This window comes from Lacerta agilis, chromosome 17, assembly GCF_009819535.1.
Source record: "Lacerta agilis isolate rLacAgi1 chromosome 17, rLacAgi1.pri, whole genome shotgun sequence".
NCBI lineage: Eukaryota > Metazoa > Chordata > Lepidosauria > Squamata > Lacertidae > Lacerta > Lacerta agilis.
This window is the reverse complement of record NC_046328.1, coordinates 17213231-17232575: the sequence shown is the minus strand read 5'-3', so window position 1 is coordinate 17232575 and position 19345 is coordinate 17213231. Positions and strand designations below refer to the sequence as shown.

Here is a 19345-nt window from a genome sequence, read left to right as displayed (position 1 = left end):
CGTCCTGCCTTTCTGTTTTAATACAGGCAATTCCAAATAGCTTAAGACAAAATGCAAAAATAAAGCAACAGTAAAAATATCAAGCAGTTAAACAGTCAAACCCGGCAGGTAAATAAGCATTACAGTAATTCTAGGAAGCCTAAAAACTTTACCAATAAATTCAGGGAGCTAAAAAACAAACAAACAAAACCCTAACAACTTGACTTGCCAAATGCTCACTGGAATAAAATATGGCAAAGGACATATTTTAGGGAGGGGACAAGCTAGACCTTCCTTGGCCCTGGAGTTCCATAGTCTTTGCAAAGCCACAGAGAAGGCCCTCTCTAGTGTTCTAGGCATATATATATATATAGCAATATTCATGAAGTTTCATAAGCAACGCAACTGCCTTCCACCCCCACACTGCACTTAGAAGTATCTCAATTTCAATGTGAGCACATAGTGGATTTCAAGTGCAGTTACATGCATTTAGTCTTGGGGACCCTCCAAAGTGGTGCTCTGTGGGGGAGGGGTTGGTTGGTGTGTATTCTGCAATACGTCATTGATGCAACAATAGTGCATTGTTGGAGAATTTATTCTAGACCGCCCACACATCATTTCACCCTATTGGGTCCTTCCCCACCTTTATCACACTTGCTCGGTGGCACTCTGGGCTCCCAGGGGTTTCGGAAAGGGGCGACGGCAGCCCTGACATGACACTTGCTGTCCCTTTTTCTCTGCCCACGCAGACGTCCTGCGGTTTGACAACACGTACAGCTACATCCACGCCAAGAAAATCAGTTACTCAGTCGAAGTGCTACTTCCGGACAAGAAAGTGGAAGAAGACTTCCAGAAGGTGGAGGAGCAGATGAAAGAGCTGAAGATTAACCACGCCTGATGGAGCTTTCTCTCCTCTCCACCCTGCAACCCCCCCCCCCAACAAAGGCGGCAATCCTAAAAACGCTTCTTCCCCTTGGGAGGGCTGGGTTTATGGGGCAGAGGAGTGGAAGGAACATTCCCAAGGATGGTGGGGGAATTTTATTTGGGGCAGTGGAGTGGATTATTTTTGCAGTTGGATATGGCGACCTACTGGTCTATTCCAGTCCCTACTGTGGGACGTTGCCCACCACCAGCTTCTTTTTAGGGTAGTGGGGGTTGATTTGGCAACGCTAATGGGCAGAGGAGAGCTGCACTCTGTCTCTCAAGCTCTGTAGCCCTGCCTCCGTGTTTACATGGCGCCTGAGACCCGGTGGGCCTAGTGAACCTTTTTTCCTTCCCTTGTGGGGCTGCATTTCCTCAAGGCTAATCGGTCACAGGCCACGGACCAGTGGTAGGCAGGGCTACCCCCGTTCTCTCCCCCCACCGCTTCTTTCTCTTCCTCCTCCCCCCGCTCCGGCTGCTGGGACCACAACAGATCGCTCATGCCAGAGGTCTGAACTGGTTGCGTGCAGGTGGCTTCTGAAATTAGGCTGAGGGCCGCCTGTGGCCCTCAGAGCAGAATTTCCCCACCCCTGCAGTAGGCATAGGGCTGAAAGAGCAGGAGGAAGTTTCGGGACTCCTTGCCGGATCAGACTGAGTGCCCTCCAGATGCTTTGAACTACAACTCCCATCAGCCCTGACCCAACACGTCTACATTCCTTTAGTAAAGGATTCCCCAAACTGGGGTCGCCATCTGTTTTTGTTTTTTGGACTACAACTCCCATCATCCCTAGCCAGCTGGACCAGCGGTCAGGGTTGATGGGAACTGTAGTCCACAAAAAACAGCTGAAGACCCTGCTCTGGTATGTCTTTTACCAAAATAACAAATCCCTTTCTGGCTGTTATAGAGTGAACCTGGAGCCCTCCAGATGTTGCTGGACTACAACTCCCATCATTCCTGACCATCGGCAGTGCTCCCAGATGGGGCTGGTGGGTGCTGGGAATCCAACAGCATCTGCAGGGCCGCAGGTTAGCCACACCTGCTCTGTGGATGTGTTTAAGCCTCCCTCCGCTTCCTTAAAAAGCCACCTTAGTTTACCGACCATCACTGCCCTCTGCAGTGAATTCCACAAGGGCACAAAGCCATTCCTGGACCCATCCGTCGGAAGCGGCTGCCACCAGCTGCGTACTGGAAGGCGTCGCTTTTCCACTCACCTCGTTCTGGCTGTTCCCAAGAACAGCAGGCACCTCTCAACCTCTGGCAAGGTTTCAGCAAAAAATGTATTTGGGGGGGGGGGGCAAGATGTGGTGGCTCTCTCCACGCAATGCTTGCTTCTATTAATGGATTGCCTTAAATCCACCTTAAATCCACCTGTAACAGGTGAGGTGGGCATGACATTGGTCCTGAATGCCTGCATGACGTTGGTCCTGAATATCTGAAAATCCTGCACATTTTTTTAAAAAAGCAGTTTACAGGGTAGGTTCTCACCTCAGTTAGTTTTTTTGGGGGGGTCAGGGTTGTGGGGTCTATGCTCAGCAAGTGGGTTTCAAGTTGTACCTGCCACACACTTTCAGAGAGGGAGGGAAAAGCTTAGGAAGAGGCCACTTCTTCCCTGCCTATCTCTTTGCTTATGAACATCTCTGTCGAAATTCTTGAGTGCGTGGTCAGCGCTGGGAAAACGGAGGCCCAAGGAAATAAAACTTTCCCGATGGACACATTCACCATTGGCTCGTAGCTAAACCCAAGTCTTGGCCAGAGTGTCCAGAAACATAGCACTTTTGATTCTCTCCCTCCCACCCCCACCTCAGTTACAGTTTTTCGGTTACCTTGAAGATGAGAAATGTTAATAAACATCTGAGTTGGTATGCATGGCTACGTCTGTTCATGGTAGGGTTTTCCGGGTGGGGGAGGCAATCAAAACAGGACCTTGCAGAAAAGATTGATTAAGAATGAGACAATCCCTGTTCCGCAAGCTTCCCATGCACAAGATGCATCACGAAAGGAAAGAGGGATGAGGAAGGATGAGGAAAACAAGCAAACTCAAACACATGTTCAGCACTTGAGTCATTTGTTACAGTGGGGCTTGTGGGGTATAATCATCATCATCATAAAATTTATATACTCTCCTATATCTGGAGGTCTCAGGGCAGTTCACAGAACAAAATCAAAATATAAAACCACAAAATATATAATCAATAGTGTAGAACTTCCTGAGGAATCATTCCCTATGTTGACTTATTTATCTGGCCTAAGGAAGTTAACAGAGGGAGGCGGGTGGCATGTATTTTCTTGAAAAAGAAAATAGAGGGTGGAATGTTCAAAAGTGTACTCCCCTAAATGTAGCATAAAGTGGTACAGTCCAGAAAACTGCTGCTTGATTTACTGAAATAATTTTTATCCCACTTGTCAGCTGGAAGGGGGAAAGTCTCCCATCATGGCTTACAGATCACTGAAAAAAAGGCATTTCTTACTTTCTGTCTTGCAATCTTAAACGAAGAAACATGCATACATGGCACAAAAGAAAAAATAAACAGGCAGGGAAGAAAAAATATGCAAGCTCAGGTATGAGTTATTGGTTACAGATGACCAGCTGCCTTCTGCTATCTTATTTCCATGTTCTTGCTTAGGAGGAGAGAGAGGTGTATACAATAAATCCAATTGAGCTGGGTGGCCGAAGTTGGGCTTGGAGAGACTAAAGACCACTGTTCTAAGCGGATGGGGCGGCCTCAATGCGACTGCTTGGTCTCCCAGGTGGGAAGCTTAGCAGACGCTACTAAAAGCCAATGCAATTCTGGGCTGCATCAATAGGAGTATAGCATCTAGATCAAGGGAAGTGATAGTACCATTGTATCTGGTCAGACCTCACCTGGAATACTGTGTCCAGTTCTGGGCACCACAGTTCAAGAAGGATACTGACAAGCTGGAACGTGTCCAGAAGAGGGCAACCAAAATGGTCAAAGGCCTGGAAACGATGCCTTATGAGGAACGGCTTAGGGAGCTGGGTATGTTTAGCCTGGAGAAGAGAAGGTTGAGGGGTGATATGATAGCCATGTTCAAATATATCAAAGGATGTCATATAGAGGAGGGTGAAAGGTTGTTTTCTGCCGCTCCAGAGAAGCGGACACAGGGCAATGGATTCAAACTACAAGAAAGAAGATTCCACCTAAACATTAGGAAGAACTTCCTGACAGTGAGAGCTGTTCGGCAGTGGAATTTGCTGCCAAGGAGTGTGGTGGAGTCTCCTTTGGTGGTCTTTAAGCGGAGGCTTGACAGCCGTCTGTCAGGAATGCTTTGATGCTGTTTCCTGCTTGGCAGGGGGTTGGACTGGATTGCCCTTGTTGTCTCTATGATTCTACTAAAAATCTGTTGTTTAAATTGGCTGACATTAACACTGGACTCAGAAATGCCAGCCAGATAGAAACATAAGCAGATCCATAGGGTGCAGAAACCGGTTGAGCAGGTTCACAATTTGCCAACCAGACAATGCATTTTCCATCTGCGTTTTCGCTACCCAGCTACTTACATGTCACTACCAATATATTTATAACAGGGAGTCAGATTTAGGGAATCCCTGTAGCTTTAGCACTTATTTCTGCCCCCCCCTGAAAATGCACTAAAACCATAACACATAAAACCAGGAAACTCTAACTTGTACAGTATGGGGAACAGTGCCCACATGTGTTGGGGAGGAGGGAGAAATGCAATTCAGTTCATATTTTAAAGGTGTATCTACCAAATCTGCATTTTCCAGAATGGAAACACAGCCATTCTTTGAAATTTGAAATTTGCACTTCTCTGAATTTTGTAATGTAAGTCTTCAGTCAAGTAACTTGTGCAAAAGATACACACACACACGATGTGTGCAAAATGAATCTCTTAGTGAAAATGGCATACAAATATGAGGGGAAGTGGATTTACAAAATTGTGTATATTAGGCAAAATTGCACACAAACAGTTATATATTTAGTGGTAAAAGGCTCTAAAAGACTGAGGAATTCTCATGAGGGCTAAAATTAAAAATGCAAATGGATGTGGAAATATGGAGAACTCAGCTTAAGAAAATGAGGAAATAAGAGGAACCAAAATAGACAATCATCCCTATTCATGAGCTTTCGGGAACTAGTGATACACGTATTTGCCAATTACACAACAGGCAATTCAAAAACAAAACAAAACCCTCTGTTTGTGGGTGTATAGCACAAAGATCTGATAATAACATTTCTCTTGGCAGCTGCTAAAGATTTCTAAAGGCTAGAAACATCCTCTAGGTTCTCATTTCAAGTAGAGTACATGGGATGTTGGAGCAGCCTTGGCCAACTTTAGGGAACCCCCCCCCCCAAAAAAATGTTTTGAACTAGTTGTAGCTGATGGAAGCTGTAGTTCAAAACATCTGATGGGCTGGCAAAGGCTGGTCTGGAGCATTGCTTCAGCTGGGAAGTCGACACACAGTAGCTCAGCCAGTGACACGGCATGGCAAGTTTTATAGAAAATGTGATTTTTCCGAGCATTCTGGAAAGGCAGAAGCAGGGGCCTAGCAAGGTAAATTGGTATCCGGGGGCAATTTTTTTTTGGTCAAACCCCCCCCCCCAGGCATGGGAAGGTCAGGTGGTACCCGGTGCGGAAAATTTCTTGTCAACCCCCCCATTGATCCCCCCCCCCGCAAAAATTGTTTTACGTTATTTAATATTTCCTTACAAAGGAATAATAACAAGTAATAATTAAAAAAAACTATATCCTACCCTCCCCGGCCAAAGTTGGGCTCAGGGTGGCTAACATCAGATACACAACATTGGTATAAAATCAAACAATAATTAAATTACCTCCTAAAAACATCTCAAAATCAAATAGAAGTCTAATTAGATGGCTTTCCACAGGGTTAGGGTTGGGAACAGTAAAGTGTTCTCTGAACTGAAATTTCAGCCTTCATGACATAGGAAAACAGCCAAGTGAACAGCTATTTTGGTGGAGGAGGGTCAAGATATTAACCGATATGCATGAAATTTCAGATATAGCTACCGTATATTGCGGCGTATAACACGACTGGGCGTATAAGACGACCCCCAACTTTTCCAGTTAAAATACAGAGTTTGAAATATACTCAACCACAGATTTTCCACCCGGCGTATAAGACGACCCCCGACTTTTGAGAAGATTTTCCTGGATTAAAAAGTAGTCTTATACGCCAGAATATACTGTATATAATCCCTAGTATAGTAAGATAAGACCTTCGGAGCAGGCATTTCCAAAAAAAAATTGTTCCTTGATAATTTGTCACCCCCTCCATTATGGAACCCGGGGCGCGCCGACCCCCTCGCCCCCCCCTTGCTACGCCCCTGGGCAGAAGTACCACTCTATATTGAAGATGGATTACCGTATTTTTCTGTCTATAAGTTTTTTTACCCAATTTTTTAGGTCTAAAAATGTGGGTCGTCTTATCCACGGAATATAGCAATTAAATCTATAAATAAATAAATAACGGAACTTGCTCTAGCAGTCGCAGCTCCTGGAAGTGGCGAGCTGCGGGGCCTCCATAGTCTGCTTCCTCCTCCCACTCTGCCCGCCCTACAGTGGAGAGGGAGGCTGCAGCAGGCAGTCCGTTTTTTTTCTGCGCAGCATCTTTGCGCTGCTCCATTTGTGCACGGGCGGCGCAACGTTACACAGGAGGAGCGCGGCGATTGAAGTAATATCCCCCCCTGCGCCTTTAACACCAGCAAAACATTGCGCTTTGCTCTCCTCCTGTGTAACGTTGCGCCGCCCGTGCACAAATGGAGCAGCGCGAAGACGCTGCGCAGAAAAAAAGCAGATCACACATGCAGCCTCTGCCTGTAGGGTGGGCAGAGTGGGAGGAGGAGCATAATATTGTACGGAGGCTCTGTGGGAAAGGCGGAAATTGCTAAAAAATAATTGAAAATAAAGCTTCACCACTCTCCGCCCCCCCAAAAAACTCAACTCTGCCCCCCAAAAAACCTCAGCGATTGCCGTGAGGGAACAGCTGATAGGCAGCCTGTTAGACGCGTGGGGCTGTTAGCCTCTGGGCAATCCTCCCCCCCCCAAATTTCAACAAGTCAGGGCAATTTCCCCCCATTTTCTTAATTTGGGGTCCCCAAATATAGGGGTGCCCTATACATAGGGGCGTCCAATACACTGAAAAATACGGCACTTTCCCACTTTCTCCCTTATATACATAAAAATGTAAGTGGTCATCACGCATGAGGAATGGCAGGCTGCCCCAGTGAGGTTTAACAGAGGGAGGGAGGCTCTTCATGCAGCATCTTAGCAAGTGCCTCCCCCTCCTTTCAAAGGTTGTGGGGCTTGGGGCAAAGGGGTAAGGGCGTTGGCATTCGCAGCAAGCTGGGGAAGCAGACCCTAGTTCTGAAGTATTTGCTCTTTGACTTGGTCTACCCACCATTGAGAAAATGTGTGAAGTTTCTGACGTCCAAATATGTTTTATTTTATGCTTATTGTTCCTGAACAAAATATTTACTAATAAAACTCATTTCTTAAAAATATAAATGCATGCATGTGCTCTTTACTATTAATTTTGTGCATCTAACCGGCTTCGGGGCTTGGAGGTAGTGATTCCTGTATCAATTTAAGCTGGAGACAGCAATCATGCACCTCCACTTTTACAGCCAAGAAGGCAAAGAAGTGGATTTCAAGCAAACCAACCTCTGACAAACCACATGACGAAAACAAAGTACCTTTCAATAGGAGAGATCATATTATCTGTACAGTTCAGTGACAGGTTGCATGCAACCCTGTCCCTTGCATTTCCAGTTTTAAAGGGATCTTGCATAGGAAGTGCTGGAAATACCTTTTTTTTTTTTTAAAAAAAAAAATCAATTTCTGTTTTCCTCCTTGAACCGTGCAAGCGAACAGATTTTTGTATCCTCCTTTCTGGTTGCCACTCAACATCACGTGCCCACCAGCCTGTACTTTCAAAGGCAGACCTAAATAGGACAGTAGGCATTTCCGCCTGGTGTGTTAGCCATCTTTGTTAAGGGCGGAAGAACTAATTTAGGGACCGTGCGCCAATTCCTGTCTTTGGTCTTGGTGTACAATTAGCCTAAACCTGGAATTCCTCTCTTTCACAAAAAAAACAAGAGAGAACCTGTTATATATTGAATACCACGCCTCTATTCTGGCACGTGCTTTTTGTGGGAATCAGGGGCAACTGGTCAATAAGGTTTTGCTCCTGGCATAACAAACAAGTTATGATCTCCTTAAGTACACTTAATACCTAAAAATTACAAACACGTCCGATATCTTTTTATGAGTTAGGATCGCTTGAGGATAGCATATTACTGACTGGACAGAGACAGCCTTTTTCTAGAATGCTGTCCCAGCTATGGAAATCTGCTAAGTGACAACTGAGTTTGTAATCTGTTTTGGTGCTAGAAAAAAACATTTTTATTTTCTGACGTCTGTTAGATTTTGATTCCAGATTTGGAGGTTTATGTGGTCAGGCTGTTGCATGGGTTGGTTTTTTGTTTTGTTTTTTAACTCATAATTTTTTTTTAGGTTGCTAATTGTTTTAGAAACCATTCTGATAGTTTTTAACTGAAATGAAAGGGAGGAGGGTGTCAAACATGGACATGAATAAGCAATTATGAATCAATCGGCCCTACCGTCAGGCAGCTACTTCTGGGGAGCAGAAAGAGACGCGTGGTGTCTGCCTACCCGGGAGCCCCTAAACTCGTTTCCTGCCCTAAAGTGAACTGGAGAAGTTGGCAGCTCGGATTTCCCACACAGCTGCCTCGGCCTAAAACAAATCCCCATTTAATCCCCTGCTAGATAGAGTGTAAACAAACGCGCCATCTCGTGGTCTGAACGGACTCGTCTTCATCACGAGATTCAGATATCAACGCCCTTTTCCGGGTTTCATTTCTGTTCAAGCTGCGAACACACCGTGTCCTGAAACCACATTACTGTACTGTATTTCTCCCCCAAAAGAATCTCGAGGACTGTTGGTGTTTTTTTAAGGGTGTTGGAAATTATAGCTCTGTGGGTGGTCAAAGCTGCAGGTGCCTGGTTTCATTTTTATTTATTGCATTTATACGTCCTAAGGAAACTCAAGGTGGTTCAATGGCTGCTGGACCCTGCTCCATATTATAAACAAGGTAAGCTAGGCTAAGAGATGGTGACTGGGACTCAAGGCGAGCGAGCAGTGGTCCCTCTCAGTTCATAGTCTGCCATTCTTAATTTATTCTTTGCTTGTAGCCTGCACCCCACCACCACACGCTGACCTGCCAGTATACATCAGCCCTGGCTAGTGTGACAGCAAAGACCTGGAAGACCCATATCCAGACATGAACCAGGGTGACCTTGGGCCAGTCAACTGTCTCTCAACCCTAACCTACCTCACCGGTTACAGGTAGGTAGCCGTGTTGGTATGCCATAGTCTAAAACAAAACAAAAAACAAAAAATAAAAAATCCTTCCAGTAGCACCTTAGAGACCAACTAAGTTTGTTCTTGGTATGAGCTTTCGTGTGCATGCACACTTCTTCAGATACCTCACGGGGTTGTTGTGAGGATAAAGTGGAGAGGGAGAGAAAGCATGTGCGCAAGTCTGAGCTCCTTGGTGAAAGAAAGATGGGATAGTGATAGTTTAGGGAAGTTTTTAATCTGTGATATTTTAATGTATTTTAATATTTGTTGGAAGCCGCCCAGAGTGGCTGGGGAGACCCAGCCAGATGGGCGGGATACAAATAAATTATTATTATTATTATTAGTCACAACAGCCCTGCGAGGTAGGTTGAGGCGGAGAGGTAGTGCCACCTAGCCACCATCGAGGTCCGTCCCCCCCCCCCCCCGCGCGATCGCGCGCTCTCCTGGGCAGGGAAGAAGCTTCCCCCGGCGGTAGGCAGGCAAGGCAGCCTTCCACCTCCTCCTCCTCCTTTGGGGCCGCCCCTCTCCGCGGCCAGGCGGCCAGTGGGGAGGTGGCTCGGCCGGCTGGGCTCGGCTCCGCCCGGTTCCGTTGGCCGCTGGCTCCGCGGCGCCGTGCGCCCTGCGGTGCGCTTTGGAGAGGAGGCCCGGCCTGCGCTGGCCCGCCCGCCCGGGACTCTTCCCCCATCCCCGTCATTCCTGCTACTGCCCTTGGCGCCCTTGAGTAGCCGGCCATGGGATCGCCGGCCGAGGAGCCTCCGCCGCCGGCGCCGGACCTTTACCGCGACACGTGGGTGCGCTACCTGGGTGAGTGGCCTCAAAGCCGCGCCGCGCGCCTCCTCGGCAGTCCCAGCCTCCGTTAAGGGCGGGGAATTTACTCTCGAGGAAGCCCGCAGGCGGCGGAAGAGCGCTTTCCCCGCTGGAACTGCCTTCAACAAGAAGTTGGCGGACGGGACGGGGGACGGGGGGTGGAAATCGGACGGCGGAGACTGATCGGAGTAAAAGGCAAGGAACGCTGTTCTCAGGATTGGGCCGCGGAGGTTGCCAACTGCTTTTCTGCCAGGGCTCCTGTGCCTTCAAGCTCTTGCGCCTTCTTAGGCACAGCAGAGTTCCATCGAGGAAAGAAGTTGGCAACTCTTGTCCAGATTTACCGCCATTAAGCGCCGTTAATGCTATACCTTTCGGTGAAATAACGTTAATAATAGATGTTTAGCTTTCAGGGCACAATAATGCCCTGAAAGGTAGAGTATACATGGGCAATGATGGTGTATTTCAAGGTAAAGAACTAAGGAGATCTGGGTTCAAATTCCCCATTTGAGCCATGAAGCACACTGGGTGACCTTGAGGACCTGTCAGTTACCTCTTAATCCAACCTACCTCACAGGGCTGTTGTGCAGATTAAATGAGGAGGGGGAGAAGCATGTCTGTCACTTTGAGCTCCTTGGAGAAAAAAAAGTGGGATAGAAATACAATAAAACAGCATACCATCACCTCCCTGAAGGTACTTTCCAGCAGGGCAGTTGTGTACTGCTCAGAAGTAAGTCCTTTTGAATTCAGTGGGTCTTAGTCCCAAGGAAGTGGAGTTAGGACTGTGGCTTTAGTTTGGAGCAACAACAACAACAAAACCCAACAAGCAGTCTTGTGGCACCTTTTTTTGGGAAGATATTTAGCCTAGGATCCACACTCAAGTCTACAAGAGCTTCTGCAAGTCTTAAGCCTCCCTGCTGATGAGAATACAGCTTACACGCTTCTCTTTCAACACAAAAGATACACAGGGGACAATTGTTCTCATAGATACCAGGCACCGAGATAGTGGGCATCTCCAAGACTATGATTGGCAGGTTGAGGAGGCCTTGTCTGGCTGGCATATACGCACGGTAGGGTCTTTTGAGCGGCAGTTTTCTGTTTGATGAATGCCCTCCCTGGTGAGGCACATCTTCCCCTCTCGTTATTGACTTCCAGGAGGAATTTGGAAACATCCCAGTTTAGATCCAGGCATTTGATGGCAGAAAGAGACTCTTCCTGGCGACCCTGAAATCACTGCTTGAGAGAATATTTTAAACTCTTTTTATATGTTGGTTGTTATTGATGCATTTTCCACCATGGGCTCCTTCACCAGGAGGAAGGATGCGATATGAATTGAATGAATAAATAAATAAATAAATAAATGTGTTGTGGAGCCCAAGGATGAGAGATTTTTTTATTTTTTATTTTTAAAGAATGGAACAGGGAAAATACATTCCCCACATAAGCGTTTGGGTACAAACCTCATGATCTGAAGTCCAAATTATGCATTACATGCAGCCGAGTATAACTTTCCAGATAAACTCTTTATAGCTATTGTACATCTGCTATATATTTTGATAAGTTGTTTCTCACAGAAATGCAAACAAAATTCAATTTCTTCTTCCTTCCTAGTTGCCGTCTCCAGTGGGCAATTGGGCACTGCAAAGGGGAAGAGGCTTCTTAACTTTCTTGACAGCTTCTCTGTTAAAATCTTTCACTGTCCTTTCAAGTTGCTTTTCCTCTTGTTGAGGACAGCGATTTTAAATAGAAAATTAATAATAATAATAATAAATGTGGGGAAATAATTAAGGATCCCCTTGGTTTTCTGTGTTGTTCTGTATCATTGCTACATAAATGATGTTATCTTCAAAGAAAAGAGTATTTTTATTTATTTCCTGCATTTATATCCCCCCTTTTCCCCTCCAAGGAGCTCAAGGTGAGATATATTGTTCTCTCTCCCCCCCCCCCATTTTCATCCTCGCAACAGTCTTGCGAGGTAGGTTAGCTTGAGAGATTGTGACTGGTCCAAAATCAACCTTCAAGGCCAAGTGGAGATTTGAACCCTGGTCTTCCAGGTCCTGGTCTGGCACTCTAACCAATAAACATACTGACTCTTTTTAAAAAATAAATAAATAGAAGATTTGCAGCAGCTCCTACTCCTCTAACTTTGCAGTGGTTTGCTGCTGGGGTTCCACGGCTTCTGAGACTATATTTTGGTGTCCTTGTCTTTAAAGACGACTGCGGGACAAAACTTTGCACAACCAAATGTCACATGTACCTCTTGACCTAGTGGCCAGAGCAACTAGTTTATGTGCCGAAAGCCCTTGCTTAAATCTCCCCAAGTCCGGCTGGGAAAACTGCTGCCAGTCAGTGTAGACAGTACAGTGGTACCTTGACTCTCAGACTTAATCCGTTCCGGAAGTCTGTTCCAAAACCAAAGCATTCCAAAACCAAGGCAAGCTTTCCCATGGAAAGTAATGTAAAATGGATTAATCCGTTCCAGACTTTTAAAAACAAACCCTAAAACAGCAATTTAATGTGAATTTTACTATCTAACAAAACCATTGATCCATAAAATGAAAACAATAAACAATGTACTGCAGCGTCACAATCAATCAATCAATCAATCAGTAGCTGAACTGGGTTCCACACAGTCACAAAAACAAGAAAAACCACGCAAAAACAAACACAAAATAAATAGCAGAAACAGACAGACCTCAGCGTAACACTCAAAACGGAAGTGTGGCACTCAAATTGGAAGCGCAGCACTCAAAACGGAGCCTGTTCGGCTTCCGAAAAATGTTCGCAAACCGTAACACTTACTTCCGGGTTTGCAGTGTTTGGGTTCCAAGTTGTTTGAGTGCCAAGGCGTTTGAGAACCAAGGTACCACTGTACTGAGCTAGATGGACATGTGTTTTGACTCTATGCAAGGCAGTTTCCTGTGTTGAGGGTCTTGGACAGCTGTTGAAGTCACAGCTCAAAATCGCCAGGAACACAGGGTGAAAAACTGGGCAGCATGGTGGTGGTGGTGGTGTGGCAAGCTTCAAGGATGAAATGTCAGCTTCCGTCCAGTGATATTTGAGAAGCAGGATCCCTCGCTGGGAAGTTTCTGCTGCGTCGGGCGGCAGGCAGCTCCCAAGGTGACTTTCTCTGGACCTTGGGAAGGGCTCTGCTAGAGCATCAGGAGGCGACTGCGGAGGGTGCGTCCTCTGAAGAGTATGAAAGCGGCACAAAATGGCTGCATTGATGCCCCCTCTTTGCAGCACAGCGAAATTTAATCCCGTAGGAACAGCTGCGGCAGTCAGGCCCGCGGGAGCGAAACGGACGGTGGAGGTTATTGCCAGTAATGCATTTGTTTTGCTTTTGTCTTTCTGGTGGTGCTTGCAAGGTCAAACACCCCCCGTTGGATAAAATTTGGAGGATAAAACTTTGGCGTGACGTTGTTGAGTTTCTTGGAAGGAAGAAGTGTGGTGTAGTGGTTAGAGTGCCGGACTAGGACTTGCAATACAAGGGTTCAAATCCCCACCATGAAGTCTCACGGGGTGACCTTGGGTCAATCACCAACTCTCAGCCAAGCCTACCTCGCAGGGGTGTTCTGTGGGTAAGATAGGGAGAGGGAGAAGTGTGTTGAGTTCCTTTCAAGAAAAGATGGGATATAAATAAATACTTAATGTAATATATGAGCTGGGTGGGTTGGCTTCATCCCATCCGACAGTTTTTAGGATACGTTCATCATATACCAGGCTTGGTGTTGGTTGGTCCCCCAAACCGTAACCCAGTTAACTGCAATCCATTGAAGTTTAAACTAAAAAGACTTGCTTAAATTCTGCTCCTATACACTTCTTGTAAACAGTACACAATTAAGATGTTTGTGCGCATTCTGTAACCTCACATACCTCAGGCAGTGATGGAGCACAAGCCATTCCCCTCCCTTTCCATCCCATATTACTAAAATATGCTGTGGCTTAGATTTAGTGGAGCTGAATGGATCTCATTCTTGATATTTCAGTTTTATTGACAGGTGGATTTTTTTTTATTTTTTTTACAAAGTTTTTTTATTTGGTTATACAAATTCATTCACACAAATAAAGTTCTTGCAAATATTAAAATTCTTCAGAATCTTAGGACTTCCCTCCTCCCCTCTGTGGATTCTTAAAATACCAATGTCAACTGTGTATTATAAATTTATCCAAATTTCAGTCCTCCATTGTATCCAAAGTCTTTGTGACATTGCAAGAGCTATTTAAAGCATGCCAAAGAGTTCAAGTGTTTACAGTGTTCTTTTAAATGCAATCTATATTTGTCCCATTCTCTATTGTAGTTTTGATCCTCCTGATTTCTGATTTTCCCGGTCAATCTTGCCACCTCTGCATAATCTAGTAGTTTCATCAGCCAGTCTGCTTTCGTAGGTATCTTGTCATCTTTCCAACTGTTGACAGGTGGATTAAAATAGGGCTGCCGTATTTGAATCCGGACACAAAAGTTGTTGAAGCTTTTGCCTTTTACCTATTTATTTGTGAAATTGCCTAAAAACACTTCCGAGATGGACTACCATTCCAGAATTCCGCCCAGGCACAATTTTCGCTAGTTATGTCCAGGAAGTTCCTGATGTATGGCATCCTTAATTAAAATGACAAAGTAGAGACAAAGCGAGAGAAGTTGGGAGTCTTTCTCTCCCCCCCCCCCCACTAGTGGCTGCGGACACATTAACTCTTGAAAGTAATGACAACTATTGGACTCTTCCTCCCTGTCGGGCGGAGCTAGAGGCTGTGGGAGGGGCTTTGGCGCTCCTGCTGACCTTTGACCTTCGTTACAGGTTACGCCAACGAGGTCGGTGAGTCTTTCCGGGCCATCGTGCCCGTCTCATTGGTGTGGGCCAGCTACGGCGTAGCGACTGCCTATGTGGCAGCTGACGCAATTGACAAGGGCAAGAAGGCGGCATCTGTGAGTACAGAGAAGGGGGCGAAACCATTTCTCAAGTCAAGGGCCACGTTCCCTTCTGGGGGCCGCATGCTGGTAGTGGAGCAAAGATTTTCCCTTTGTATATGAAGCTGTTTCGTGCACACACATTCCTCTCTGTCCTCCATCAGGGAAGCAAGAGGTGTTGTCAGAAATCAAGGATTCATTCCATCCAGGAAAAAAAATGTTTAGATTGCAAAACTAGGCCAATGTAGTCTGGGGAGGGTTTTGAGGGCCAGATAGGGTTGAATGTTGGAATATGTGCAGCTTGCAGACCTAACATAAAGAATAAGAGAACATTCGTTTAAAGAAGATTGGAAAATGTTTATTGAATATATGCAGCAAAATTGTGTTTATTTGAAAACGTGGGCAGCATTCAGATAAATTCAACAGTGTAAATAAGTTTTGATGGCTGTAGTATTGGAATACCCAATGGTTTAGTTTATATAAAATATGCAGGGATTTATGTTATGCAAAATGAACCATGGAAAGAGAAGAAGGGGAGTCATTGATATTTTAAGGTTGTTTAAATGAATATTCCAAAATGTAAAACAGAAAATTTAATAAAAATTACAGAGTTCAGATAGGGTTGAATGTTGCCTCCAGGCCCGAGGTAAACACAGTTATATTTTATCGTTTCAAATAGTTGTTTTTAATTGTTTTTGCTGATGATTTCGTTCTTTTACTCTTTTAGCAAACTGCTTTGAGGTTTTCTGTTTAAACAGTTGAGGGGATGTATGGATTTTATGAAATAAATAATAAATGAAAACAATGATTAATATAATTTATATACCTCCTTTCATTTCAAGATGAAGCAATTAACAAGCACATGGGTAAAATAGGTTTTAGGTGTTTTGTTTTTAAATTACAGTGGACCCTCTAGTTACGTCCCACTCTGGATACGCAACTTTCGGGTTACAAACGCGGCAAACCTGGAAGTGTATACTTCCGAGTTTCGCCGTGTGCACAGAAGCAGCACCTCTGCCTATGGACTTTTCAGGTTGCGGACGGACCCCTGGAACGAATTTAATTCGTATCCGGAGGGTCCACTGTTCTTGTTTGGAAAAAGGGCAGGATGGGAAACCTGAAAGAGATGGTCAGTTTCTTTTTTGGTTTTGAAAGTTTTAAGTCCACACAACTTTCATCCTTCCTCTGATTGACAGGCGAAGGCCGTGGACAAAGGGAGGAGCAGGCATGCCGCAGTGGCAGTCGTGGACACGTTCATATGGCAGGCTCTGGCTTCCGTGGCCATTCCTGGCTTCACCATTAACCGCATCTGCGCAGGGTCACTCTACCTCATGGCCAGCTTGACGCACTGGCCTCTCTCGGTCAGGAAGTGGGCCACCACTGCCGTGGGACTCTCGGCCATTCCTTTCATCATCAAACCCATCGACAGGTACGGGCAACTTCCACCCCTTGGGCACAGCCAAGGATTAAATGCAAGGGATGAGCTGTATCAACCTTGAAGCCCTGCTAGGTGCTGTGTACTTCAACCCTCATCAGCCCCAGACACAGGGGGCCATTTTGGACTATATATCCCATCAGCCCCAGGCACCGGGGCCATTTTGGACTACAAATCCCATCAGCCCCAACCAGCAGATGCTAGGGTTGATGGGAGTAGACCTACAGGCCTGCCAGCTGGGGTTGAATGGAGTTTTAGCCCTAAACACCTGATTGGGAAAGGTTATTTGAGGTGGTGACCTTGAAAGGGCAGCTTGCTTTGCAACAGTAGTGATTAAGACGGCCTCACCTTTTAAATGTCACAAAGGCCACATTCATACCGTATATTTAAAGCACTACGGTGCCTCTTTAAACAGTCACGGTTTCCCCCATAGAATCCTGGGTAATGTAGTTTGTGCTGAGAGGTGTGAGGAGGCCCCTGTTCCCCTCACGTTCAGTTCGTAAGTTTACCGTTCTAGCCAAAGGCCATGACAAACTTGTATTAAGCAATAGTATTAACAAAATAATACAGAACAAACGCCCATAATATAAAAAAGAGTCACAGAACTACAATTCCCAGTGTTTCCTGAGAAGATGGGTTGCCTGTTGAACCTCTCCGGGAATTGCAGCTCTGCGAGGGGAATATAGGGGTCTCCTGACAACTCTCAGCACCCCTAACATGCTACAGATCCCAGAATTCTTTTGAGGAAGCTGCGACTGTTTAAAGTTGCATTCTAGTGTGTGGTGTGAACATGGCCAAAGTACTCTGACATAAGCATGGCTGAACAGCCACCTTTTCAAACTAACATTCCTTAGAGGGAACACAGGAATTATGTCAGAAATGGGTCTTTATTTAATCTCACACTGGGACATTAATTTTCAAAATAGGGTATCTCACCCCTCACCTCACTTCTCTCATTTAAATTGTGTCTCTGTGTTCTCTTGAGTAAAACGATGTGAATAAATTCGATCCCTGGGCAAGAATTCAGTCTGTCTATAAATAAACATTATGCCCAGAGTGTGTCAGTGACATTGTGTTCTCTTTGATTGATCGATGCAGAATGTCCTGCCCTAAGGTCCTATTCTCACTGGTTTTTTTTAAAGTAAGTGGCGCCCCCTACTGCCAGACCCAAGGAAACACATCTTCATTGAGAGACCGATTCTGCTGTTACTTCCCAAAGTAGCCACCCGTCGCTTCTTTGCAGAATCTGTTTGCCTACCTTAGGTTTGTGTTTCATTCCTGCTCAGCTTCTAATCCTTATTCAGACGTGCATTCTCCTTACATGATAACAGTCACATTGGGAGAGGCAGGGGGGGGGTGCTGTCAATTTGGGGTTTGGTGTAGATTTTCTACGAGAGCATCAAAAAACAACACATATGCCCCAAATCCCCTAGAGTAATTTCTTGCCTCCATGGAAATGCCAGGCAAATACAAATACAGTGGTACCTTGGTTTTCTAACATATCATATTTTCCCGTGTATAAGACTAGGTTTCCCCCCCTTAAAAATAATGTCAAACATTGGGGGCGTCTTATACACTGGACCATCCCCCCCAATTTTCTTAATTCTGAGTCCCCAAAAATAGGGGGTGTCTTACAGACAAAAAAATACAGTAATCTGTTCCGGAAGATGAAATGTTCGAAAACCGAAAACTCAAAACGGAAGCCTTAGTACAGAAAACGGAAAACTTAAAACAGAAAACTCAATACGGAAGCCGCGTTTCATGTTTGACTTCTGAGGTGCGTTTGAAAACCGAGGCACTTACTTCCTGGTTTACGGATTGCACTATTCCTTTACCTCTCTCTCTCTCTCTCTCTCCCCCTCCCACTCCCGATTCCTCTGGTGCAGGTCAGTGGATTTCTTGATGGACTCCAGTCTCCGCAAACTCTACAAGACAGAAGAGTAAGAGGAAGTCCTCCTTCCCCTGGCCTGCCAGAGCCTCGGATAGCAAAACCAGGCTATCATCCGCCCTCAAAGCCACTACCTCTTTCTCTGTGGTCTCCATGCTATCTAGACTTCTAAAATATTGAAATCCAGCTTAGTGGAACCTGTGCTTAACCAATCCAGCTTGGTACTGTGGATCCAACAAGAATGGATCTTCTGGGCAGCTCAGGACTTGTCCTAAAAGCCTATGTAGAGACTGGTCCATTTCCCATGCCAACGGAACTTGCATGTGGCCTTCTAGAAATCCTTTCACATCCTTGTTCAAGTCAATGCCACCCCAGATAAGGGGGGCGCTGGGATGTACTTAAGGCACAACCTCTTATTTTTTTGTTTCGGGTTCCTGGCAGCTGTTTCCCAGTAGTAATGTGGACTAGCCTGCTGACAGTTCATTTTGCACTGTGAGCCCCTCCTCCAGCTAATGGGAGTGGTTAATTGCACTAACCCGTTAACAACTTAAGTAGAGCCAGTTTTAAATGGCTCCCATTACCGCTGCTCGGCTGAAAAGGTTATTTGTAGTTCCTTCGATCTGGCTTAATGATAGTGACACTGTACACACTCTGCGTTTAAAGAATGACACCCCTCAAAAAATCCTGGGTTTATAGCTCTGGGGTTTATAGCATCAGGAGATGGAAGGGATTCCAAGGTTCATCCTAGTCCAACCCCCTGCAATGCAGGAATCTCAAAGTATGCTTCCAACGCATGGTGTACCCAAGCCAGTGAGAATTTTGGCATATAAATAAATGAAACCACTTTCGGAATCTTGCACCATTTATGAGCCCCTTCAGCATTTACATGGTAGTGCTAGAGCTCCAATGCACTCCAGATGCCCTGTACAGCAGGGTGGTCGTCCTCACTAGTTGCATAAGAGAAAAACTGAGCTGTACTCCGTTAACCTGCCCTACGCAAAAATTAAAGTTTGCCCCGATTCCTC

At 45.5% G+C, this 19345-nt stretch overlaps 2 protein-coding genes across 2 annotated transcripts in view; both read left to right on the top strand.

Moving 5' to 3' along the window:
* The window catches only part of SEC14L2 (SEC14 like lipid binding 2), a 38405-nt gene extending 35638 nt beyond the window's left edge, over positions 1-2767 (top strand). Inside the window, exon 12 of the mRNA XM_033174897.1 lies at positions 729-2767. Within this exon, the coding sequence (XP_033030788.1) occupies positions 729-877 (149 nt within the window). The 3' untranslated portion in view covers positions 878-2767. The remainder of the gene's footprint in view (positions 1-728) is intronic.
* Positions 2768-9970: 7203 nt separating this feature from the next.
* Positions 9971-19172, top strand: MTFP1 (mitochondrial fission process 1). Its single transcript, XM_033135752.1, has 4 exons — positions 9971-10091; positions 14888-15015; positions 16194-16426; positions 18319-19172. The coding sequence occupies exons 1-4, from the start codon at positions 10019-10021 to the stop codon at positions 18374-18376; spliced, it is 492 nt and encodes a 163-aa protein (XP_032991643.1). The 5' UTR covers positions 9971-10018; the 3' UTR covers positions 18377-19172.
* Positions 19173-19345: the final 173 nt, after the last annotated feature.

Excerpts from the sequence above, each read along its gene's own strand:
- MTFP1 (XM_033135752.1), top strand. The coding sequence starts at position 10,019 with ATGGGATCGCCGGCCGAGGAGCCTCCGCCGCCGGCGCCGGACCTTTAC. Across the intron at positions 10,092-14,887 it reads CACGTGGGTGCGCTACCTGG|GTTACGCCAACGAGGTCGGT; the intron begins GTGAGTGGCCTC and ends CCTTCGTTACAG. Across the intron at positions 15,016-16,193 it reads AGGGCAAGAAGGCGGCATCT|GCGAAGGCCGTGGACAAAGG; the intron begins GTGAGTACAGAG and ends TCTGATTGACAG.